The 25,930-nt window shown below is 40.7% G+C and overlaps 1 protein-coding gene across 3 annotated transcripts in view; it reads right to left on the reverse strand.

Moving 5' to 3' along the window:
* The window catches only part of nlrc5 (NLR family, CARD domain containing 5), a 258,886-nt gene that overhangs the window by 109,628 nt on the left and 123,328 nt on the right, over positions 1–25,930 (reverse strand). For all 3 annotated transcript variants that reach the window (XM_063066746.1, XM_063066749.1, XM_063066748.1), the window contains exons 16-20: positions 23,225–23,287; positions 20,871–20,957; positions 19,158–19,241; positions 15,578–15,661; positions 9,955–10,044 (exon numbers count right to left, since the gene is read on the reverse strand). In XM_063066746.1, coding sequence (XP_062922816.1) covers positions 9,955–10,044; positions 15,578–15,661; positions 19,158–19,241; positions 20,871–20,957; positions 23,225–23,287 — 408 coding nt within the window. The remainder of the gene's footprint in view (positions 1–9,954; positions 10,045–15,577; positions 15,662–19,157; positions 19,242–20,870; positions 20,958–23,224; positions 23,288–25,930) is intronic.

Consider the following 25,930-nt stretch of genomic DNA (forward strand, 5'->3'; position numbering starts at 1 on the left):
AAAAGACTGACACACACACTTAATGTGCAAAGGAAAACAAATGGAGCAAATCATACAAAAAGTAACAAGTAATACTGAGAACATGAGCTGCAGACTCCACAGGTGTGGAGTCGGTTCAGCACTGAGGCAAGTGAAGCCACGTCAGGCCAGGAGCAGGAATCTGGTCAAGGGGCACGCCCTTTCCCATTCTAAATCTAAAACCTGGCCTCCAAGGGTTCAAGGCAGTTCACCTCCGTTTCCTCAGGGGAAGTGGGGCAGGACACAGCTGCTGTCTTTGCCAGTGTAGCTCACAGACTGAGAGTAAACAAAAAAAAATTGGAAACAGCAACACAGCAGTGGCTGTGTGGTGTAAAAAGCACAACAGTGCCTCTTTCACCTCAAGACGGTTGAGGATGTTTGGTATGGGCCCCTAAATCCTAAGAACTTTCTACAGGGGCACAACTGAGAGCATCCTGAGTGGCTGCATCACTGCCTGGTATGGGAACTGTACCTCCCTTAGTCGCAGGACTCTGCAGAGAGTGGTGCGGACAGCCCATTGCATCTGGAGTCGTGAACTTCCCATGGTTCAGGACATTTACAAAGACAGGTGTGACAAAAGGGCCTGAAGGATCATTGGGGACCAGAGTCACTCCAACCACGATCTATTCCACTGCTACCATCTGGGAAACGGTACCACAGCATAAAAGCCGGGACCAACAGGCTCCAGGACAGCTTCTTCCACCAGGCCATCAGACTGATTAACTCACTCTGACATGCTGATTTGAGTGTACTTCTATGTTGCATTGACTGTTCTATTTATTGTAAGTTATTACAAATTACTATGAATGCACATTGCACATTTAGACAGAGACATAACATAAAAGTTTTTTACTCCTCATGTATGTGAAGGATGTAAGAAACAAAGTCAGTTCAATTCAATTCACACACTGCTTGTGTTTGGCTTGTGATTGGCACTCTTGGGTTTTAAAATGAACCTCTTGGGCTTTTTGTATTCTTTATCTTTTGTGTGTGTTTTTTTGTGCTGCATCGGATCTGGAGTAACAATTATTTGATTCTCCTTACACTTATGTACAAGAAAGGACATTAAACAATCTTGAATCTTGAAAAAGGCAATACCTTTGCACTCCAGTGGTGCCCCTCTGACCAGAGGCATGAAGCAGCCCACCCACCTGACCACGAAACCACAGGTACCTCCGGGGTGGGCTGCCTAGAGATGTTTTGGGGGTACGTCCAAGCCCAGGTAACCATGGAGATGGAACATGCAGTGTCCACAGGTACCATGGAGGTGTTCTGGGACCACTGGGTACTGCAGGGGATTAAAACCATCATTGACAGAGATGGGAGCATTTAATTTAATTTAGTTTGTGTTAGCAATTGTGTCAATCACTGTTATTGTTCATGTGTCTGCTGTAGTTTTTTGCAGAATTGTAGAATATAATTTGCAAAAAGAATATTTTTGTAAAAGAAATAAGGCAACAGGCCGTTCCCTTTTTAGTGGAAAATAACCACTGAACTTTACTAAATTATTGGCATGAGCAAGGTATATGGTGTTAAATCATATAGACACTGCAGGTTGAAACTGCCTCGAGCTCCCTCCTGATATGTGAGAATTGTCCTTTGAAACTCCTTTCACTGTGTAAATGCAACAATAATCTGCATTTGTTCTGATGGCACAATACAGACGGCTTGGTGCATGGTAAACAGCTGCTATTTACAGTATACAGTATACAGCATGTGGGGCCACCTCCAAATAAGAAGAGATCTTTCAACTGATTGCAGAGAATCTCCTTGTGCCTTTGTCCTGAGCAGCCACTTTACCATGTACGGAAGGTCTGCAGAACCACAGCGGCTGATCAGGACGAGCTTCCCTGACTGTCTTCCCACTATAACCCAACCAACCACCCCACTGGCATCCCCAAGGAAATCGCTGGCTCAGCTCATGAACATTTAATTCCAAATTCAGTGAATCAGAAGAGTTCTTTCAAACCAATAAAATAAAATGAGGCAATAGTTTTAAAATACAATACTAGCTTTCTACGAAGCTCTGAATGAAGCAGCACTGTCGAGCAGCGGTTAGTTCAGTAACTTTGGTTTGATTCTGACTTTGGGCACAGATTACATGGAGCTTGCAAGCTCACCCTGTATCTACATTTTCTATTTACATGTTCTCTGGTTTTCACAGGCTGCTGGAAATGACCCCCTGTGCTGTTTGGAGCGGCATGGTAGAATAGTGATTAGCATAATGCTATTACAGCATCAGAGACCTGGGTTCAATTCCTGCCGCTGTCTGCAAGGAGTTTGTCAGTTCTCCCCGGGGCGTTGTGGTCAACTGACATTTTCCACGGGTATTTTGTGTGATTGTATCTTTATCCTGAGATTTTATATGAGCTTGTAGTCTTGTATGTGCATGGACTGGGCCTCAAGTTGCAGTGCCGGGTAGGGGGAGGGGTGGGGACGGTAGGACGCGGCATCCAGGTTGGAGGAGTCCGGCCCCATTGTAGTTGACTGTGGGTTAATGGCATAAATTTTTTTGGCTCTTTTACTGTTGATTGTGATTTTTTTGTGTGTATTTAATGTGTGCTTTGTGGTGTATGTGACTATGCTGTGTTTTGCATCTTGACCCTGCAGTGCGCTCTTTTGTTTGGCTGTATTCATGAGACCTCATGTATGGTTGAAACGACAATCAAACTTGAATTGAATTGAATTGAATCTGTGTGGGTTTCCTCCGGGTGCTCTGGTTTCCTCCCACATTCCAAATCCGTATGAGTTAGTGGCCTAATTGGTCACATAGGTGTAATTGGGCAGTGTATGTTTGTGGACCGGAAGTTCCTGCTACCATGCTGTATTGCAAAATAAATAAATAAGAGTCAAAGGGGAATTGATGGGCATGTGGGACTCACTTGGCGGCGCTAGATGGAGTAGGTCATATTTTGGCTGGGCTCCGGACAGTTTTCAATTTTCTTATCACCCTTCTATTATATATATCAAAGTGTCTTTAACACCTTTATATGTTTCAATTTTGAACTCTAATCGACGGAAATGTCTACCAGACTAAGAAAGGCATTAGCCGAAGGCAAAGAAATTGGTAATGGAAACGGGAAGAAGGAAGGTACTTTCGAACAACCTAAACAGCCTCAACTTACTTTGCAAGCTGTCTCGAATTTATTGGATGAAAAACTCGACAAGAGATTCGCTACATTGGAAGTAATATTGAAGGAGAATCAAAGTAAACTGATAACACTTAGAAAAGAGAGCAAAAAACATCAACGGCAAATTTCAGAGCTTACTGAAGCAGGCAAACAGAGGGATTCCAGAATGAACTCTTTGGAAGAGAAATTAAATTCAACTACTCGTACATTGGAGCAGCATAAAACCAAGATTATTGATTTGGAGAGTTGTCGTCGCAGACAGAATTTGCCAATAATAGGACTCAGTGAAGACGTTGAGAGTGGTGACCTTACTAAATTTATTTCTCAATTCTTAATGGAAGTCTTTGGCTCGGAGGTCTTCTCCTCTCCTCCGGTACTCGATCACACGCATCAATCGTCAAGACTGAAACCTTCGAAAGAGTTACATTCGCGTCCTGTAATTCTCCGGTTTCACTATGTGAGTACTAAGGAGCACTTAATTCAAATTGTTCGTCAGAAAGGAGTTATTGTACATCAAAATTTTAAGTTTCACTTGGTTAAAGATTACTGCCGAGGTATTGCAAGCATGATCGCATTTTAAATCGGTGATGTCGGAACTATATCAAAGGAATTTTCGACCGGCGCTGCTATACTCCTCCCGCTTAAGAGTTGTCTTACCCGATAATTTGTTTAAATGGTTTAAGTCCATGGATGATGCACAAAAATTACTCAAAGAACATTCCTTGAGCTTGGATGTTTAATTAATTTACCGTTTCTTTAAGTTTGTATACACCTGGTTTATTAGTTAATAACCAGCTTAGAGATTCGGACATTTTATGTTCTTAGAGCTTTGCCCTTGGGTTGAGTCCTCTGGTACTTTGTTTTTGCTTTATGTCTGCTCTATGTTAATATCTCTTTTCTTTTCCCTGATTATTCTATTTTTCTTTTATTTTAAATGTCCATTTTAGAAAATTATTAAGACTCTGACTTAATGATTATTTGATTTTTATTGAAATAGTATTAAGATTGTACTCTGTTTTATTTCTTAAGACCAGGTCTTTTAAAATGGTCTGCAAAGGGTTGTTCTTTTTTTCCATCTAACTGTGTTTGACACTCCTTTCACAATGTTTAGACTATGGGTGGTTTTTATTTTATTTTTTTAGAATTGGAGACTTGCCATCAAGAGAGATGGGGATTGGGTGGTTCTTAGATAGTTTACTGGCTGCCTATTGGCCAGATTTTGGGGCTTTGTGGGAGGGGGGAGGTAGTTACTTTTATTTAGTATTTTTCACTTGGGCTGACTTGAAATTACAAAAATGTTGTATTGTCGTAACTTCCGGTTCCTCTTTAAGCTTTTGTTCTTCTTCCCGATTCGTGAGTTTCCTGTGCAATTTGGTTAACCCTTTACTTACCATATGGTTTATTTAAGGAAAAATGATAATATTATTAACTTTGTTTCATGGAACATGAATGATTTGAATCATCCAATTAAACGGAAGAAGATTTTAAAAGCTTTTCATAGATTGAATAGAAACATAGAAACATAGAAAATAGGTGCAGGAGTAGGCCATTCGGCCCTTCGAGCCTGCACCGCCATTTATTATGATCATGGCTGATCATCCAACTCAGAACCCAGCCTTCCCTCCATACCCCCTGACCCCTGTAGCCACAAGGGCCATATCTAACTTCCTTTTAAACATAGCTAATGAACTGGCCTCAACAGTTTGCTGTGGCAGAGAATTCCACAGATTCACCACTCTCTGTGTGAAGAAGTTTTTCCTAACCTCGGTCCTAAAAGGCTTCCCCTCTATCCTCAAACTGTGACCCCTCGTTCTAGACCTCCCCAACATCGGGAACAATCTTCCTGCATCTAGCCTGTCCAATCCCTTTAGGATCTTATACGTTTCAATCAGATCCCCCCTCAATCTTCTAAATTCCAACGAGTACAAGCCCAGTTCATCCAGTCTTTCTTCATATGAAAGACCTGCCATCCCAGGAATCAATCTGGTGAACCTTCTTTGTACTCCCTCTATGGCAAAGATGTCTTTCCTCAGATTAGGGGACCAAAACTGCACACAATACTCCAGGTGTGGTCTCACCAAGGCCTTGTACAACTGCAGTAGTACCTCCCTGCTCCTGTACTCGAATCCTCTCGCTATAAATGCCAGCATACCGTTCGCCTTTTTCACCGCCTGCTGTACCTGCATGCCCAGATGCTCAGATTATTTTTGCGCAGGAGACTCATGTGAGAAAGGAGGTTTTTACATCCTAATGATAAAGAGTTCTCTTTCTTTTCTTATGTATATCATAATTACTCTACAATCAATTACTTTTTTATTGATTCTCGATTAGTTTCATTTGTCACTACCTGTGAGTATGATACAATCGCCATTTCCGACCATGCGCCTTTGAAATTATCAATTAAATTTAGGGATGCAATTTTTAGTACTAGACAATGGCGGTTCAATTCTATTTTGCTTCAGGATTTAAATTTTGATAATTTTATTAAAGAACAAATTGCATTTCTCTTTTCATCTAACTCAATGGAAGAAATTTCCAGTAGTATATTATAGGATACCTTTAAAGTATATATCCATGGGCAAATTATTTTATACTCTGCTGGAGTGAAAAAAACGTATTAATAGTGAAATACCATACATTGGCTGATAAGATTAAAGAAATTGATAAAAAATATTCTATTGCTCCTAATTTGGAGCTTTATAAAGAGAGGGTTGAACTTCAGTTGCAACATACTTTGTTATTAACAGCCCTGATTGAAAATCAATTTCTTAAAACTAAGAGTCAATTTTACATACATGGTGATAAATCTGGTAAATTACTAGCTAATCAACTGAAAGCTGCTTTGGCGAAACTTCAGATTAATAAAGTTCGTAGACGGGACGGTAATTTGATGGTTGACCATGATGAAGTTAATAAATCTTTTCAAGAATTTTATACCAATTTATAGCAATCAGAATATCCTGATGATCCTACCATAATGCATGAATTTTTAAGGAAACTAAATATTTCGACATTACCAGCTGATGAACATTTAACATTAGATGCACCCATTACTGAAGAGGAAATAAAGAAAGCAATTTTTTCAATGAATTCTGGTAAAGCACCTGGCCTGGATGGGTATACAGTTGAATTTTATAAATCTTTTTCAGACGTACTTTCTCCCTGGTTAGGTAGAATTTTTAGAGATGCCTTATCTGTAGGTATATTACCACAATCCTTTTATGAAGCATCTATCTCATTAATTCCTAAAAAAGATGAAGATCCCACTGAATGTGCATCATATAGACCTATATCTTTGTTGAATATGGATTTTAAACTCTTTTCCAAAATATTAGCAATTAGAATAAAGAAGGTACTACCACAAATTGTCTCCGAAGATCAGACAGGATTTGTTAAAAATTGTCACTCATATTTTAATGTTAGGAGGCTAATGAACATTGTATACATTACTTCAGTTACAACTCTAGAATGTGTTATTTTGCTTGACGCTGAGTAGGCATTTGACAGACTTGAATGGGAATATTTATTTGATATACTTGAGAAATTTAATTTCAGCTCAAAATTTATATCCTGGATTCAATTGATATATCGTACACCTCTGACTGCTGTATTTACAATCAGAGACCCTCTTTTTTTAGGTTTTTTCGAGGTTCTAGATTGGGTCTGTCCTTTAAGCCCTTTACTTTTTGATATTGCCCTGGAGCCCTTGGCAATTGCTATTGTGATTCACCTAATGTATTTGGCATTATTCATGGGAATGGGACGCATAAAGTATCACCATATGCAGATGACCTGTTACTATATATTTCTAACCCAGAGAAATCCATTCCTGCAGTAATAACACTATTTGCTCAGTTTATTAGTTTTTCTGGTTATAAATTGAATCTTGATCAGAATGTGTTTTTTCCATTAAAAATGCAAGTTCTAATTTATATAAAATCACCATTTAGATTGGTTATTGATTATTTTACTTATTTGGGTGTTAAAATTACTAAGAAGCATAAGGATCTATTTAAAGTTAATTTTTTTTACCCTTAATTGATCATGTTAAACAACTGTTTACTAAATGGTCCCCATTGTCCTTATCTTTGATTGGTCAAATTAATACTATTAAGATGATTATTTTACCTAAATTTCTGTATCTATTTCAGGCGGTATCAATTTTTATCCCTAAATCTTTTTTTGATATTATTGATTCTAAAGTTTCTTCATATACAAGCGTTTGTATATGGCAGAATAGAAATCCCAGGTTAAGTAAGAAATATTTACAGAAATCAAAAAAAGAAGGTGGTTTGGCTTTGCTGAATCTTAGATTTTACTACTGGGCAATTAACATTCGATATTTAACATTTTGGACACAAGGATTGGATGAAACTCAACGTCTACGATGGGTGAACCTCGAGCGGGTGTCTGTACAGGGATTTTCGCTGGCTTCTATTCTAGGAGCTGTGCTTCCCTTTGCACTTACTAAATTGAGTAAGCAAATGATACATCTGTGGCGACCCACTTTCTAGCACCCATCAACCGGCTCACGAAACAGCGCGCGCAGGCAGAGGGCCGGCCCCAAAAAGGGCACCAGGCCATCTTCACCAGCAGGGGGAAAATCCTGTGCGCGGAAAGGGTCTGGGAATATGCATTCCCCACGGCAGTCCTGCCCCAGGGAAGGCGGGAATGGGAAGACTTTAAAGCAGGCCACGAAGTTTGAATAAATCTCTTTATCGCAACTCCAACTCACCGACTCCGTGTGGTTATTCTAGCGCTGTGTGTAGCACACCGCTACACATCCAATAATTAAACATGCAATACGAATATGGTTTCAATTTCGTAAATTCTTTGGATTGAACAAATTTATCCTGTCAAGTTCTATTATATCTCATTTTTTCTTTCAGCCATCTAGAATTGATCACGTTTTTCTTCTATGGAAAACAAAGGGAATAACATGTTTTGGTGATTTATTCATGGATGATTGTTTTACGTCTTTTGAACAGTTGTCTAATAAACATAATTTGCCTAGATCACACTTTTTCAGATATTTCAGATTAGAAACTTTTTGAACGCTACTTTTTCTACCTTTCCGATATCGCATCAAATTGAAGTTACAAAAAAAAAATTTAGGTTTAAACCCCTATCAGAAGAGTTTAATAGCAATTATTTATGATCCAATTATGAAAATACGTCTAGGTACATCTGATAAAATTAAGAATGAGTGGGAAAGAGAACTTCAAATATCTTTACCTACAGAGAAAAGGGAGAAAATTCTTCAATTAGTCAATACTTCCTCAATGTGTGCCAGACACACCTTGATACAATTTAAGGTGGTTCATAGGGCTTATATGTCCAAGGATAAGTTAGCTCGTTTTTACTGCCATATAAATCCTGTTTGTGATAGATGTAACTCTGTGGTAGCTTCCTTGACACATATGTTCTGGTCTTGTCCTCTTCTAGAAAAATATTGGAAAGATATTTTGATATTATTTAAGTAGTTCTGCATTTTGATTTTCAACCTCATCCTATTACTGCAATTTTTGGACTACCAGTGATAGACTCTAGTCATTTATCCTTGTCAGCTTGTCGTCTAATTGCATTTGTTGCATTAATAGCCAGAAGATCCACTTTATTTAAATGGAAGGATTCTAATCCCCCCATTACATTGCAATGGTTTTCCCAAACGATAGCATGCCTAAACTTGGAAAAAATTAGGAGTGGTACTACAGATCCTTCGGTTAAATTTGAAGACTCTTGGAGGCCATTTATTCAATATTTTCCTATGATGTAAGTTGACCCTTTCTAAATCCTTTGTAGTAATTTTCTGTTCACGTGTAGAGGAGCGGAGTTAACGACAAATAATAATTTTAGCCGATGTAACATGACAGCCCAAGCTTTGTTTCTTTTTTTTTAGTTTACTTGTTTTTTTTAGTTTAGGGGGTTTCTTTTTTCTCTCTTTATAAAATATCTTTTTCATGGTCAGCTACTATGAGATTGGGAGGTTAAACTATATTTGTTACTTGGAATCTGTGCTTGTATGTGTTAACTGTTATTATTGTAATCCCAATCTCTATGTATCATTACTTTTACTGTCATGTTTATTAATCTTGAAGCTTAATAAAAAGATTGAAAAAGAAAGAAAGATGGGCATGTGGAAGTGGCTATGTGGTATGTCATGAAAGGGGAAAGAGGAGAAGGGAAATTGCAGTAATGGAATTTCTCCCAGAGGAATCGGCGTGGATCCAATGGGTAAAATGGCCGCCATTTGGGTTGTTGTAACAATAAAGTTGTACTCAATAAGAGACTGATGTAGATAATTTGCATAAAGAGCAGTAGACATTCTGCCAATGTCATTCAAAAAGTTGAAGAATGGGCTTACAAATGGAAGAGAGTTTTTCTGCAGAGCGTAACTCTTTAATTAACTAGTTGTAAGTACTTACATAATGGTCCACACTGCATTACAAGCTCTCCCCATTATGAAAGTGAATTAAAAGGTCAAATATAGATTAAGTACTGTGCTAAACAAAAGGCATCACAAGCTGCTGAGATCATAAGAAAGTCAGAAATCCGATTTCTGTTTAAGATCAAGCCTAGAGTCGAGCAGTCTGCACACAAGAATTGGAACAAATAGTGTATTCCCTCACTGTTCTTTTATGAAATGTTGTGCTGGAGTTTTCCTTCTCAACAGAAGTTCCAATATTAACAATTTTACAGTGGGATAAACATGACAAGTTTTCAACTGGAACATCAGTACTTTTCCTTGAAGCAGAATTTATAATATACATTACTATTTACAATCCTCTTTGCATTTTCACCTTACCTTACTGCCACCTCCCTTAAGTTTTTGATCTCGTTCATGTAACTAAGCAAGCAAAAGACTCCCGCCATGGTGATGGCGTTATTGCTGGCACTGTAGAGAGGGCAGAAAGTTCTTTCAGATATCTATGTCCATGGCTTTATGAGGGCATTTGCTATTAATATCAAACAATCATTAGTATTAAAACTTCCCTTACAAACTCAGAATCAGAATCAGAATCAGGTTTATTATCACCGGCAAGTGATGTGAAATTTGTTAATTTAGCAGCAGCAGTTCAATGCAATACAGAATCAAGCAGAGAGAGAGAAAAAAAATAAAATAAAAAAAATAATAATAAATAAACAAGTAAATCAATTGCATATTTGGAATACGTAAACACGAGAAATTCTGCAGATGCTGGAATTTCAAGCAACATACATCAAAGTTGCTGGTGAACACAGCAGGCCAGGCAGCATCTCTAGGAAGAGGTACAGTGGATATTTCAGGGCGAGACCCTTCATCAGGACTAATTGAAAGAAGAGCTAGTAAGAGATTTGAAAGTGGGAGGGGGAGAGGGAGATCCAAAATGATAGGAGAAGACAGGAGGGGGAGGAATGGAGCCAAGAGCTGGACAGGTGATTGGCAAAGGGGATATGAGAGGATCATGGGACAGAAGGCCCAGGGAGAAGGAAAACGGGGAGGGGGGGAAACCCAGAGGATGGGCAAGTGGTATAGTGAGAGGGACAGAGGGAGAAAAAAGAGAGAGAGAGAAAGAATGTGTGTATATTTGGAATTGATTTTTTAAAAAGCACGCAAAGACAGAAATACTGTATATTTAAAAAAAAGTGAAGTAGTGTCCAAAGATTTAAAGTCCTTTAGGAATCGGATGGCAGAGGGGAAGAAGCTGTTTGAATCGCTGAGTATGTGCCTTCAGGCTTCTGTACCTCCTACCTGATGGTAACAGTGAGAAAAGGGCATGCCCTGGGTGCTGGAGGACCTTAATAATGGACACTACCTTTCTGAGACACCACTCCCTAGAGACATCCTGGGTACTTTGTAGGCTAGTATCCAAGATGGTGATGACTAGATTTACAACTTTCAGCAGCTTCATTCAGTCCTGTGCAGTAGCCCCTCCATACCAGACAGTGATGCAGCCTGTCAGAATGCTCTCCACAGTACAACTAAAGAAGTTTTTGAGTGTATTGTTGACATGCCAAATCTCTTCAAACTCCTAATAAAGTATAGCCACTGTCTTGCCTTCTTTATAACTACATCAATATGTTAGGACCAGGTTAGATCCTCAGAGATCTTGACACCCAGGAACTTGAAGCTGCTCACTCTCTCCACTTCTGATCCCTCTATGAGGATTGGTATGTGTTCCTCCATCTTACCCTTCCTGAAGTCCACAATCAGATCTTTCATCTTACTGACATTGAGTGCCAGGTTGTTGCTGTGACCCCTCTCCACTTGTTGGCATATCTCACTCCTGTACACCCTCTCGTCGCCACCTGAGATTCTACCAACAATGGTTGTATCATCAGCAAATTTATAGATGGTATTTGAGCTATGCCTAGCAACACAGTCATGTGTATATAGAGAGTAGAGCAGTGGGCTAAGCACACACCCTTGAGGTGTGCCAGTGTTGATTGTCAGTGAGGAGGAGATGTTATCACCAATCCACACAGATTGTGGTCACCGGTTAGGAAGTCGAGGATCCAATTGCAGTGGAAGGTACAGAGGCCCAGGTTCTGCAACTTCTCAATCAGGATTGTGGGAATGATGGTATTAAATGCTGAGCTATAGTCGATGAACAGCATCCTGATGTAGCTGTTTGTGTTGTCTAGGTGGTTTAAAGCTGTGTGAAGAGCCATTGAGATTGCGTCTGCCATTGACCTATTGTGGCGATAGGCAAACTGCAATAGGTCCAGGTCCTTGCTGAGGCAGGAGTTCAGTCTAGCAGCATTCTTCCAAACACTAATTGCAATTCATCCCAAGGTGTTCAAAATTTTGTATTAACATCTTTAACAATTTCCAAATGATATCTTCAGTTCTTGGCTCCTTTCCTTAATCAAAGGCACCACTATGGTCTCCGTTTTGAGGCAGTCATCAGATGATGAGATTAGTTTGCATTATACATTCTTTATACAGTACGTTAGAAGCTGAGTCAGAATACTTCCTTGTTAATTAAAGATTTGACCTACCACTGTCCAGATAATGCAGAAAGAAAATTAGAGCTTCAAAGCTGATCAAGCTAAAAGTTCTGCTTAGCACACTCCATTATTTTGTATCGAGTACAAAAGTCCAATGACATGCAGACTAAACAGAAACCACCATATGTATCTGAAGGATAATCATCGCCTTCCTAATTCCAGTCTAGCACTCACTGCTATAAGTTGCTCTCAAATTACTTGGACCCATCCAGACCAGCCCAACTATAGGCCAAGATCAACTGCAATATTTCTCTTCCTGCTCCCATAACAATGCCTCTGGTTCCCTCCTAAGGTTCCATTCTTGAAATTATACATCTCTTTTACATATCCTTACTCATCAGCTTCAAATAAAAGTACTGTGTCTTCTTCCACATGTACCATGGCTACACCAAGAAGTGCCTCACCACAGCCTCTCTCAAATCTTGTCTGACTTCTAGGTCAGAATGAGTAAAGATCTCCGTCAACCCAAATACGGGGAATCCCAAAGTCACATCAGACAAGCTGCTGAGATCTTGGAAATATCATAAGAAATTTAGGACTCTTTTTCGGGGGCTAAATGGTTAAGATCAAGCCTAGAGTCGAGCAGTCTGCACACAAGAATTGGAACAAATGGTGTATTTCCTCAGTGTTCTTTTATGAAATGATGTGCTGGAGTTTTCATTTAAGGACATGTTATTTATATCTCTGCTTTCTAATCTTTTCCTGGTGTCTTCCTTCCATAGCACTATGTTTACCAATACTTGAACTCCTTAAATTCTTGCTTCTTGAGTGAGTTTCTGCTTGCATCCATGGGGGAAGCATTCCTTCAGATGCTATTAGGGCTTTCAGTTCTGGAATTTTCCACACAGAATAAGAATGTTGGTAACAGGAAATGATATTAGATACTATTATCACCGTTGATCTGATCTTGGTCTCAAGATTTCCTGTCTCCTTGACCCCCCAGAGTCAAACAATGTGCCACTTAAGCCTTCAATATTTTCAATAACTTGCAGTAGAGAACTCCCAAACTGAATATCTTTTAAATGAGTGACAGATTATTCTACAAAAATGTCTCTTTGACCTGGATCCCACCTATAATGTGAAATGTCTTCTCAATACCAACCCGGCCAATCCCCTTATAGATTTAAATATCATCTCTCATTCTTCTAAATTCCTTCAGTTTTAGGCTGATTTGGTTTAAATGTTCCTCATAAGACAATGTTTTAACCAGGAATTTGCTTTGTAAACCTTTCTGAACTATATCCAACACAGAATTGTCCTTCCTCATCTCAATAGATCAAAACTACTAACTCTTCTTCCAGTCTCGCGTCACCAATACCCTGCCCAATTGCAGTAAGATTTCCCTACTTTAAACTGCACTTTCCTTGCACTAAATGGCTAGAATCTATTTGCCTTTCTAATTTCCTGCTGTACGTGAAGTGCTAACTCTGTGCTTTATGTACAAGAGTGCCCAGGTACCCTTCTCCAGCAGCAATTGGTCGTCCCTCTCCATTCTAACAAATTCTGCTCTTCTATTCTTCCTTCTAAAGTGGGTAATCTTCCATCTCCCACATTGCACTCCATCTGCCACATTTATGCCCAATTGCTTAACTTGTCAATATCGTTTCGCAGTCTCTGTATCTCTTCACGTCTTTCCAAACTACCATTGTATCATCAGCAAATTTAGCTACAACATACTTGGACACTTCATCCACTGTGGGGGTAGTGTACTGGTTAGAAGACCTGAAATAAAGCTGTGCTAATAGCTTCTAGTCCTAAAGTCACATGAAAGAAGAATAGAAGTCTTGATGAAGGGTCTCGGTCTGAAACATCAGCTGTTTACTCTTTTCCATTGATGCTGCTTGGCTTGCTGAGTGCATTGCTTGAAAGAAGATTAACATAGTTTTTAAATAGTCAAGCCCCAGTACTGACTCTTGTAGCACCTACAAAAGGGTGGAGCAGATTTAATGGGTTGAATGACCTAATTACGTCCCCCCATCTTACTGTTTAACCCTGTCGACCTGAAAATAACTCCATTTATTTCAACTCTCTATTTTCTGTTAGTTAGCAAAAACACTATTCATGCAAATAAATTACCCCCAGTGTTAACAGCTCTTACCTCATGCATTAACCTGTCAAGGGGCACCATACTGCTTATGGAATTCTGAATATATCACATCTACTGGTTCCTTTTTATCTATCCTGATAGTTCTTATTATTGAATTTGCATTCAGAGTGAATGGAAATCAACCCTTTGCTTCTCTGATACAAAGCAATGTGGAGATAAATGACATCCTTCATGGACTAGTGCTAATGTGGGATTCATATCATATTATCAAGTAACACACATCAAAGTTGCTGGTGAATGCAGCAGGCCAAGCAGCATCTGTAGGAAGAGGTGCAGTCGACGTTTCAGGCCGAGACCCTTCGTCAGGACTAACTGAAGGAAGAGTGAGTAAGGGATTTGAAAGTTGGAGGGGGAGGGGGAGATCCAAAATGATCGGAGAAGACAGGAGGGGGAGGGATAGAGCCAAGAGCTGGACAGGTGATAGGCAAAAGGGGATACAAGAGGATCATGGGACAGGAGGTCTGGGAAAAAAGACAAGGGGGGGGGACCCAGAGGATGGGCAAGAGGTATATTCAGAGGGACAGAGGGAGAAAAAGGAGAGTGAGAGAAAGAATGTGTGCATAAAGATAAGTACAGATGGGGTACGAGGGGGAGGTGGGGCCTAGCGGAAGTTAGAGAAGTTGATGTTCATGCCATCAGGTTGGAGGCTACCCAGACGGAATATAAGGTGTTGTTCCTCCAACCTGAGTGTAGCTTCATCTTTATAGTAGAGGAGGCCGTGGATAGACATGTCAGAATGGGAATGGGATGTGGAATTAAAATGTGTGGCCACTGGGAGATCCTGCTTTCTCTGGTGGACAGAGCGTAGATGTTCAGCAAAGCGGTCTCCCAGTCTGCGTCGGATCTCGCCAACATATAAAAGGCCACATCGGGAGCACCGGACGCAGTATATCACCCCAGTCAACTCACAGGTGAAGTGTTGCCTCACCTGGAAGGACTGTTTGGGGCCCTGAATGGTGGTCCTGAATATTATCAAGTACTTCAGCAACAAAACAACCATGCATAATACATTAACCTATGGTAGGTATTGAGACTCCTGCTATTCCTGCCCCATCTCTATGCTATAATAGAGAAAGGTCTTACACTCTTCCACAGGAAGTATCATCAAAAAGCGAAGATTTAGCAGCACAAGTTGGCAACCTCAACCAAATCTTCACCCACGAGCCAAAAAAAATTTCAGAATATCAGGCCTAATTTATAGACTCCCATTCAATCCGCTTACCCATTGAAGTACTGTTTGTAAATTAAAAGCAAATAAAACATCACTGAATAAAAGAAAACTTTCCATTTTATCTGATGGTGACTCAGTTGGATTTCCATAGTTACTTACTTTATGAGTCTTCCAACATGCAGCTTTGGCAGCAACTCAACTAACTTGCTGAATCCTCTGTCTCCAAGTGCATTATCAGATAAGCTGCAAAGAGAAATGAGCAATGTAGACAGAGAATCATTTGTATCCCGAGCACAGGCTCCATGCCTCACACAACTTCACAGTTCAAAGTACCTGCAATAACCAAGTGTGTATACTATATAGAGCCTAGAGATTCATCTTCTTGCAGGCAACCTCAAACAAAGAAACACAACAGAAACTATTTAAAAAACCTACACAAGGACTGTCAAGCATCCAATGTGCGAAAAAAAGAAATAATTGAGCAAACAATAAAAAAGTAAATAAATAGCATGTAAGACATGAACCACAGAATCTACAACTATGGAGTCAGTTCAGTGTTGCAGCTGTTCAGAAGCCTGAACCTGCAGGCCCCAGCCACAGAGCCGGTTCAGTGTTGCAGCTGTTCAGAAGCCTGAACCTGCAGGCCCCAGCCACAGAGCCAGTTCAGTGTTGCAGCTGTTCAGAAGCCTGAACCTGCAGGCCCCAGCCACAGAGCCAGTTCAGTGTTGCAGCTGTTCAGGAGCTTGAAGCTGCAGGATCCAGCCACAGAGCCAGCACTGCCGATGGCTGCAGGTTACAGCTGCAGAGTTGGCTCGTCACGGCTTCAGCAAGTAAACCCCGTGGAGTAGTGAGCTGAACCCTAGTTCCTCCTTCACCCTCAGCCTTGACATCCTCATCTTTTTAATCTGGCTCATTTCTTAAATCGGCCAAACATCATTTTGTTTTTCACTCTTGGGCCCAGGCCCAACTGCTTCGATCCGGCCTGAAGTTTCAGTCTAGCCCCAAGTACATACAGACAGTTCAAAAACACAGCTCCCAAAGAGAAATTCCAGGCTGTGGATTGCAGTGACTGTAGTCCAGAAAGAGTGCAATTAATAGAATAGTTAGTAGTTTTGCTTGCTGTGAAGTGTCGCCATGACTCGCCAGTGCCATCTTATCTGAAAAGCAATCACCGGCCCATCTTCACCACCTGCCACCACACCCCTGCAATGTTTCCTTCTTCACTTCCTTCTTGAAAGTTTTAATCAAATTATTTCCCCCCACTCTGATAGGTATCCAATTCAAATCCTGACCATTTGTTGCCTAAAAATATTTCCTCATGCTGTCAGTTAACTTTGCCTGTCAATTTATACCCACTTTCTTGTGAAGACCAGCGACCTAATAGCCAATATGTCATAGTTGTGTAAAGAATAACGCCATGTGGTTCTCTATAAGCAAATACCTGTATGCAAACTTCTGATGAAACCAGAAACTTTCCCCGTCCTTTTTCAACATGATATACACCCAGTATTGTCCACAGAAGCAGAAGCAGGTTGCTATGACTGCTCTGATGTTGAGGCGATATGGTAGCATCATCGTTACCGTAACACTACTACAGAGCCAGTGACCTGGGTTCAATTCCCACTACTGTCTATAAGGAGTTTGTACGTTCCCCCGTGACCGCGCGATTTTCCTCCAGGTGCTCCGGTTTCCTCCCACATTCCAGGAGACGTACAGCTTAGTAGGTTAATTGGTCACAAGGGTGTAATTGGGCAGCCCAGGTTCATTGGGCTGGAATGTCCTGTTCTCGTGCTGCATCTCCACAAAACATTTAAAAATAAGAAGTAGCTGAGGGCCCTGGCAAAGACCATTGCTCCAGCTAGAGAAAGGCCTCATTTCTAGTAGTAACAATTACGGGCAAATGGGTGGTGCTCAAAGATTCGGTTCCTCTTTTTTTGTCCCTTTTCACCATCGTCCCTCTTATGGAACAGCTACCCAAGCTCTCGTATATTGAAGTGAAACATTATCTCTGTTTCTCCTCAAACGCTGCCTGATTTGCTGAGTATTTCCAGCATTTCTTTCTCTTCCACTTTGCTAGAGGCAGAGGCATGGGCCCAGTTCAAAAGCGTTCAAATTTAAATTCCCGTGACTGGTCAGCCTCTTGGTTTGGCCCATTGACAAACCATAAGGCTCAGGGTGAGAAGCCATCACTTACCTTAGGCACAGATTGTGTTAGCATCTAGAGTCTGCAGGACTCTGGTCAAGGCCTACATGGACTCACTCCATGCACTGCTCATTCCTCCCATTTAAGAAACGTCTTTGCAATGCCTACAGCAACAAGGTAGATTTCTCCATTCTCTCAGTATGGAGCTGGCACGGGAAGATCTACCAAGCTGCAGCAGGTTTTTTTGTGGACCTACAGTAGTTATTCCTACCTCACCAGAGTGTCAGAAATGTCTGCCAATGGGAGGGTAACATCGTTTGACCCAACCTCTCTACATTGTCCCAATCAGTGAAATCCAAGCTTAATGACTGTTACAGCCCAATGAAGTGAAAGTACTTGAGCCAGTGTTCAGTAAGCAATGAATTTGTCATATTCTGTGATAAATTATATTTCTATTTAATTATCCACATATTGACAGCAACATTGCCCTTTGAATCAACACACAGATCCAAGAAGCTCAACACTGAAGATTATTTATTGTCATTCTTCAGTACATAAGTGTAAAGGAGTGTCCTCACTAAAACTAATGAGACAAATTAGGCTAAACATATGAATCCATTCAATTGATCCAACTTAGATTATTTTTTGCTGCGTAAAATATATAATAAATAAATACTAATTAATTTCAAATGAAAGCAGCCCTTCAATTAATTAGTATTAAAATTAAAAAACTATGTTATTAACAGAAATAAGTAATTAAATAGCTGGAGGTCGAAGATAACAGCACAGGCAATATCTAAGGGTGAGAATTGTTAGAAGCTCAGCATTTGTCCTTAATGTTATGATGCAAAGACCCCATTTGTCCTTAATGTTATGATGCAAAGACCCATTATCTTGTGTGGAATGTTTTGATCTTTTGGGGGAGATTGTCTTGAACTGCCAGTGTTAATGCTCAGAGACATTCAAAGCAGAATCTTTGAGGTGGAGAATGAGTTCTCCCTGATATGAAGTGTGTGCTGGGGGTGGGGATGGAAGGAGAGAAAGGAAATTGGAATTTCTGCTTTCCCTGGTACATATGTGGGGTAAAAAAGTCAGATGCGGAAAAAGGAGCTTGTGAACGTCAATCAACTTGGGGAAAAGCAAGAGGCCTGCCCAACAGTAATAACATAGCTGCAGCCAGCAAACGAAGGGACAATGGTTTTGTGCAGTAGTTGGCAGTCTAAGGGAAGAAGTTTTAACTAGAATCCTGATAGCTGAGATAGGAGGAAAGAGCCTTTGCCTCTGGGTCAATTAGGATAAAGGTGACCATGTGTGTGGCAGGCCTCTGCAGTAAACTCTAGAAGATGGAATCTCAGTCATCCCCATTTGAAAAGTTCCCTATGTCACAACTTCCGTGCAACATGTGGAAATTGATTTGTTTATGTTGAAGATAGTTAAGCTGCTGAGAAATTGGAGCATTTATTGTAATTAATAAATAGCTAAATAAGTAATATTACTTTATAATTTCTAATGATAAATACATATGAAATTAAAAAGAAAGTTGTCAATGGAAAGAAGAGAGAAATGCTAAAATGACGCAGTGGAGAAAACACTTACTCCAGTTCTGCCAGGTCACTGCAATGCTCCAGTGTGGAGGTCAGTTCCTCCAGATGTTCCGGTTGAAAGCAACAGCTGGTCAGACTGCAAAGGAGACCATGAAGAGATTAACTGGATGCTTGAACACATGGAGCTCAGTGACCACCAATAAAATGGCTCAAACAACTCAAAGGACCTCACACAAGGAGGCAATGCTACAGCACCTCAAATAGAACACAGGAAGAAAGATTAAATGATGCAAACTGCAATGGTCCACGTTTGAGATGGTGCATCTGTTTGGTCTAATTTGTTCTCACTTATGCCTCACTTGTTTTGCCTTTATGTTTTCTGTGAGCCTACATCAAAGTGTCACTATATAATTGACGTAAGATTCCCCTAACACATTCAACCATCAAAAAATTGAATACAGAATCTTCAATCATAAAGATAAGTTTAGGTGAGATTAGATCAGGTTAGCTTTATTTGTTGCATGTGCATCAAAACATTGAAACGTTGAGTGAAATAGGTGGTTATGCGTCAAATCAAATCAGTGAGGATTGTGCCAGGCAGCCCACAAGTATTGCCATGCTTCCAGTGCCAACATAGCGTGCCCACAACTTACTCACCCTAACCTGTACATCTTTAGAATGGGGGAAGGAGCTGGAACATCCCAAAGAATCCCATGCAGTCACGGGGAGAATCTTCAAACCTCCTACAGACAGTGGTAAGAATAAAACCCCAATCTTACAGCTGGCACACTATAAAACACTGCACTGCCATGTTGCTCATGGTTTTAATCTTTAAAATGGATTATTCTCCTTCCTGCATTGTTATAGCAGGGGTATATTTGCCTTGAATGAAAGCACATAACAGCAATTATCCATTGCTTGACATTGACAACGAGACCGGCTATTTAACAGGAGGCCAGTAGAAGACCCTCATTCTATGCTACCACCAAAGACAAATTTGGGATTTGGTTCCATTTGATTGGAGGTCATTTATTTTCCCTCCTAAACTTTAAGTACCACTGTTACTATTGATAAGATCCATCATAGCGAGCAGTATTTTCTACCCTATTACAGTTTGCTAGTGTATTAGAGAAAAAACACCATTTGAATTACAGAGTTAGTGAATTAAACAGCTTAAAAACAGTGTTTAAGGAAAGTAATTAGTTAATAAATAGTTGAAAGACTTTAGGAATCAACTAAATAATCATGTTTGGTAAAGACAATAAAAACACCATAGATGGTGAAAACCTGAAAGAAAAGTAGCAAATAATTAGCAGGTCAGACATCAGCTGTGCTCCCAAAACAAAATAAGGAAAACCTATGTTCCTGAACAGCCCACAAGTCTCAGCCATGTTTCACTCCCCATATTTGTTAGGCCTGTTGGGTGTTTGCAGCATTTCCCTGTTTACAGTAAACAGACATTTTTGGTGCATAAGCATTTGTCATCCATAACTCACAGGCCTAATGAAAGCTAAGCCCACACCCAATAATGCCTGTCTGTTCAGATGACTTTTAATGCAAACTGCATGCCTGCTTCAGGGCATTATTCAGATGTGGACTTATTTATGATTAACCATTTTAATGGAATCATTTGTATTTGGGTTAGATTGTTTGTGCAGTAAAAGTTCTTGGATAACCACAGTTGTCAACAAAATAATTCGTAAGGCAAGTCCTTTCATCATGCGTCATTTATCTAAAATTTCTCAGCTTCTTCAGACCAACTTACCTTAGCTTTCTCAGTGGTGTTGGCTTGATCTTTGAATTGCCAATGGTACTCAGTCTAGAATGCATCAGCTGGGTATTGAGATCATCTCTATACAATGGAAGCAGATTGGACAATAAAGGAAATGCTAGTTCTGATCCACTACTTATTAGTAAAGAATACAACAGAATCAAATATGACAACTCAACATCTCATAGGATGTCAACGAGGTGATGAGAGGTTGCAATATCCACTGAAACCCATTTCCTAAATATAATTATGAGAGGCACAGAAACACACACAAAATGCTGGAGGAACAAAATGCAGGTCAGGCAACATCTACCTGATTTCTTGATGAGGGGTCTCAGCTCAAAGTGTCAACTGTTTATGCCTCTCCACAGATGTTGCCTGCCCTGCTCAATTCCTCCAGCACTTTGTGTGCATTACTCTGGATTTCCTTCATCTGCAGAATCTCTTGTGTTAATGAGAGGCATAGATAGGCTAGATAATAGGAAGCACTTTTCCCATAAGAGCATCTTAAACGAGAGAGCACAGGCTCACAGTTTTAGAGGGTTCCGTTTAAAAGGTAGGTGGAATCTGGAACACTCTGAGTGGGTGATGGAGGCAGGTACTCTCAAAATGGGTGACAGGTTGGAGATACATCTCTACCCCAAAGGAGGTGCAAGATGCTCTTTCCCTCCACTAACCTGCAGGTCACCCTTGGGAAAGGTGTTTTCCAAAACGAGGGGTCACAGTTTGAAGATAAAGGGGAAGCCTTTTAGGACCGAGATTAGGAAAAACTTCTTCACACAGAGAGTGGTGAATCTGTGGAATTCTCTGCCACAGGAAACAGTTGAGGCTAGTTCATTGGCTATATTTAAGAGGGAGTTAGATATGGCCCTTGTGGCTAAAGGGATCAGGGGGTATGGAGGGAAGGCTGGTGCAGGATTCTGAGTTGGATGATCAGCCATGATCTACTGAATGGCGGTGCAGGCTCGAAGGGCCGAATGGCCTACTCCTGCACCTATTTTCTATGTTTCTATGTTTCTATGTGTAGCACCTGTTTAACTCCCCCCCCCCAACTCCAATCAGGGTCACATGAACCCACGTGACAAGTGGTGGATGGTCATATGAGCAGCTGGTGCATATCACAAGTCTTGGTTATGTGACCACTGACGCCAGGCAGACAAGCTCTGAAGAGTATTGATAATGGCTGGGGTCACCTGGCTTGTAAATACACAGTCCAGAAGAAGGCAATGGCAAACCACGTCTGTAGAAAAATTTGCCAAGAACAATTATGGTCATGAGACCATGATCAGCTGTACCATATGTCACAGCACATAATAATGATGATGACTCAAAATATTTAAGAAATATCTAGACAAGCACTCAGATTACGAAGGCACAGAATGTTATGGACTAAGCACTAGTCAAAGGGTTTGGTGTAGAGTTGTATTCGATGATTGAAATGGATACTTTGGAACAAGCTCTTCTTGTTCCATGGATTTCTGACTCCTGACAGTACCTCTGCTTTGAATTGAAAGATGTTTAAATGGCAAATCAAAAAAGATTTTTATTTTTCTCATCTTCAAGGCTCATATAAACTGTTTAAACGTTCAATTAAATTCAAACATTGTAATTGCAATCTTTGTTTCATCTTTTTTTGGAATTTGGACGAGCTTCAACTTGAAGGGCTGAACTGAGATAGATGAAGTACAGCTGAGGCTCGTCAAGCACTGCAGCCATCGATGTAACAAGTTCATGGGCTAAGGGTGACGGGTGAAAAGGGGGGAACTTCATCACTTCATGAGAGTGGTGAGTGTGGAATGAGCTGCCAGTGGAAATGGTGGATGCGGTTTTGATGTTAACGTTTAAGAGAAATTTGGATAAGTACATGGATGGGAGGGGCATGGAGGGCGATTGTGAGGGGCAGATTGATGGGATGAGGCAGATTAATAGTTCAGCATGGACTACTGGGCTAAATGACCTATCTCTGAGCTGTGGTGTTCCACGACTCCATGGATGTTTATTTGAAACGACAACTGACAAGTTTTAATTTGGGATTTTCACTGAATCAGGGAATCTGAACCCCGGAACCATTGAAGCAATTCCATTACCCACTGCAACAAAACTTGAATTTTATTTAGTCATTCACACTAACAAGTGCTTCAAATACAAACTCACAGGAGGAGAATGCAAGTTTCATTACACTGACAAAAGTAATGTGGTCGGAAAATTATTTACTCTGTCAACGTGTATAGTGTTCCTGATTTAGAGAGAGGACTATGTGAAAGAGTTTGCAAGCCAGGATACAGCACTGGAGTGTTCCTGTGATTGAAGTTTAATTTAAATGAATCCCTTCCCCTCGAAGTTCTTACCTGTAGTCTGTATCTTCACAGTATTCTGCAAACTTAATTAATACAATCTGACGAGATTTCAGGCTATGGAAGGAAAGTTACAAAAAAGAATTAATGCACATTGTTCAACCTTTAGTGATTGAGGTCTATGAAATTGATTATCTGGGCCCAGCAAATTATCAAAGTGACTGCTCATTTCACTTGAAGTTTACAGTATGAACCTCTTACACAGGGCCATGTTTCTAGTAAAGGGGACCGTGACCACTGTTCCTCTAAGCTACGCAGGTGCAAGGCTGCACGGTAACTGAAATGTCCCTGTGCACATAGCCGTTGTAGTTGCACAGTTTTCAAGCTGTGTAAAAATTTCCTGCTCAGTGCGCAGCTGTGAAAAAATAGAGGGAATGTTGACTGCGACTATGTCAAGGAATAAGATAATGTTCCAGTACAAAGAGCTTTGTTTATCTCCCAAGGAAAACGCTGGCATTTCTTTATCATTCTCAATAAAATACTGATACATCATAATTCTTTTCAATTTACTCCTCACCCCTCCATACCCCACACAAACCCCCAGCACCTAACAGCACAGATTATACACCAGTGTTAGAGCAGAAATAATGTGTCATTGACATTGCTATTAAGTCTGGTTAAGAACATTCATAACATCTATTCTACACTGCCACCAATGTAATGTGGGTGAAGGAGGAAGAGAGGGGTGCAATCAGCAATGGCTCCCCTTCCTAATGGTTACAGTGATACCAGAGACCGTGCATGGCTATTTGTGAATGCTGGAAGGACTGACCACAGCTACAAGGGTTGTTGTAAAATGTTAACATTTTAGGAACAGCTTCTTCTACCCTGCCATCGGATTTCTGAAAGGACCTTGAACACTAGCTCACCTGCTGCTTTTTCTTTGCACTATATCCATACATTTATATATGTTGCAACTTATCTATCACAGGTATGTACTGCTACTACAAAACGACAAATTTCACAACATACACTTTATCAGGAACACCCATACACCTGCTTGTTAATGCAAATATCTAATCAGCCCATCACGTGGCAGCAACTCGATTGCATAAAAGCATGCCGACCCAGTCAAGAGGTCCATTGTGGTCCTGACCAAACATTAGAATGAGGAAGAAAGGTGATCTAACTGACTGCCCGTGCAATGATTGTTGGTGCCAGATAAGGTGGCTTGAGTATTTCAGAAACTGCTGATCTCCTGGGATTTTCATACACAGCAGTCTCTAAGAGTTTACAAAGAATGGTGCGAAAACCAAAGAAAACAACAACACCCAGTTAGCAGCAGTGAGGAGAATGGCCAAACTGACAGGAAGGCGACAGTAACACATATAGTCAAGTCTTACAACAATGGTGTACAGAGGGGCATTTCTGAATGCTCAGCACGTTTAACCCCTAAGTGGATGGGCTACAGCAGCAGAAGACCATTATGGGTTCCACTCCCGCACCTAATAAAGTGGCCAGTGAGTGCAGGTCGGTGACAATAAAGCTGATTCTGATCATGAGAAAACCGGCTCCTCGTGCCCGAGAGAAAGCTGCAATGCAGCAATGTGGATTGGCTGCTGGCTCGTCACTTGCTGAGGTGAAGTCAGAGCTTTGCTCACACTCCATTCAGTCTGCAAGTGAAAACCACACTGCCACTCCCAGAGAACCCACTGCTGTGTATGCTTGGCTCCAAATGCCTGCCTTGTATGGAAGTCACAGGATGGAAACAGGCTGAAAGGCCTAACAAGCCTGAGCTGGAGTTTATTCCCACTGTGACCATACTTCAGCAGAGTTTATCACCCTTACCCTCTGTCACAAAACCTGGAGCAGCAAAATAGTATTTCAAACACTAAGAATCATTTCTAATGCATCTTGGAAATATCACGTGTATTAACAACATGGCTTGTGGTTGACCTAAAATAGCCAATACCTTAAAGGGCACATTTCTCATGACAATGCCGGCAAGAGTAATCACCACCTCTTTCGTAGCCCTCAGGATGTGGCCATCACACCAATACCACAAGGCAGAGGTGTCACAAAAATAGCAAAAGAAGCTTAAACTCTTCTCAGGCTTCCAGCTGGGTACAGGTATCAATTATAACTGACATTTCAATGACAAACTGCCGTCTTCTTTCGGGATGATCCCTGGGCATGTCAAGTCCAGTGGTATTTATACCCTTGTAGTCCATCCCTACTGATTGGTTAATCCTCATCCAATCAGATTTCAGCTCTCCCAGCAACACCCTCCTGCTGAAGGGTCTCAGCCTGAAACATCAGCTGTACTTTTTGCCATGGATGCTGCCTGGCCTTCTGAGTTTCTCCAGCATTTTGTGTGTGTTGCTGGGATTTCCAGCATCTGCATATTTTCTCTTGTTTCCAATCTCCCACCTTGTTTATAATCAAATTCTTACTTAGATCGACACCTTTGTCTTTGTTAAAATTCTTTTCCTCTAGTTTTATTTCAATGGCTTCTTTTACGAGGCGGTCCCAAAAACCATTGTCACAGCACAGTATTTTTAATCCATTGTGAATGAGGTGTTCTTCTACCACCGATTTCCCTGGGTAACCCAAATGGATGTACCTCCTGTGCTCCTTGATGGGGGTTTCCACCATGTGTCAAGTACGCTGCTCTGCATTGACAGGGAACCCAGGTCATCTTTAACCTACGTAAGCTGTAACTAGAGTTTCCTTACAGGTTTAGGCATGGTATTAATCCAG

This window comes from Mobula hypostoma, chromosome 14 (genome assembly GCF_963921235.1).
Source record: "Mobula hypostoma chromosome 14, sMobHyp1.1, whole genome shotgun sequence".
Taxonomy (NCBI): domain Eukaryota; kingdom Metazoa; phylum Chordata; class Chondrichthyes; order Myliobatiformes; family Myliobatidae; genus Mobula; species Mobula hypostoma.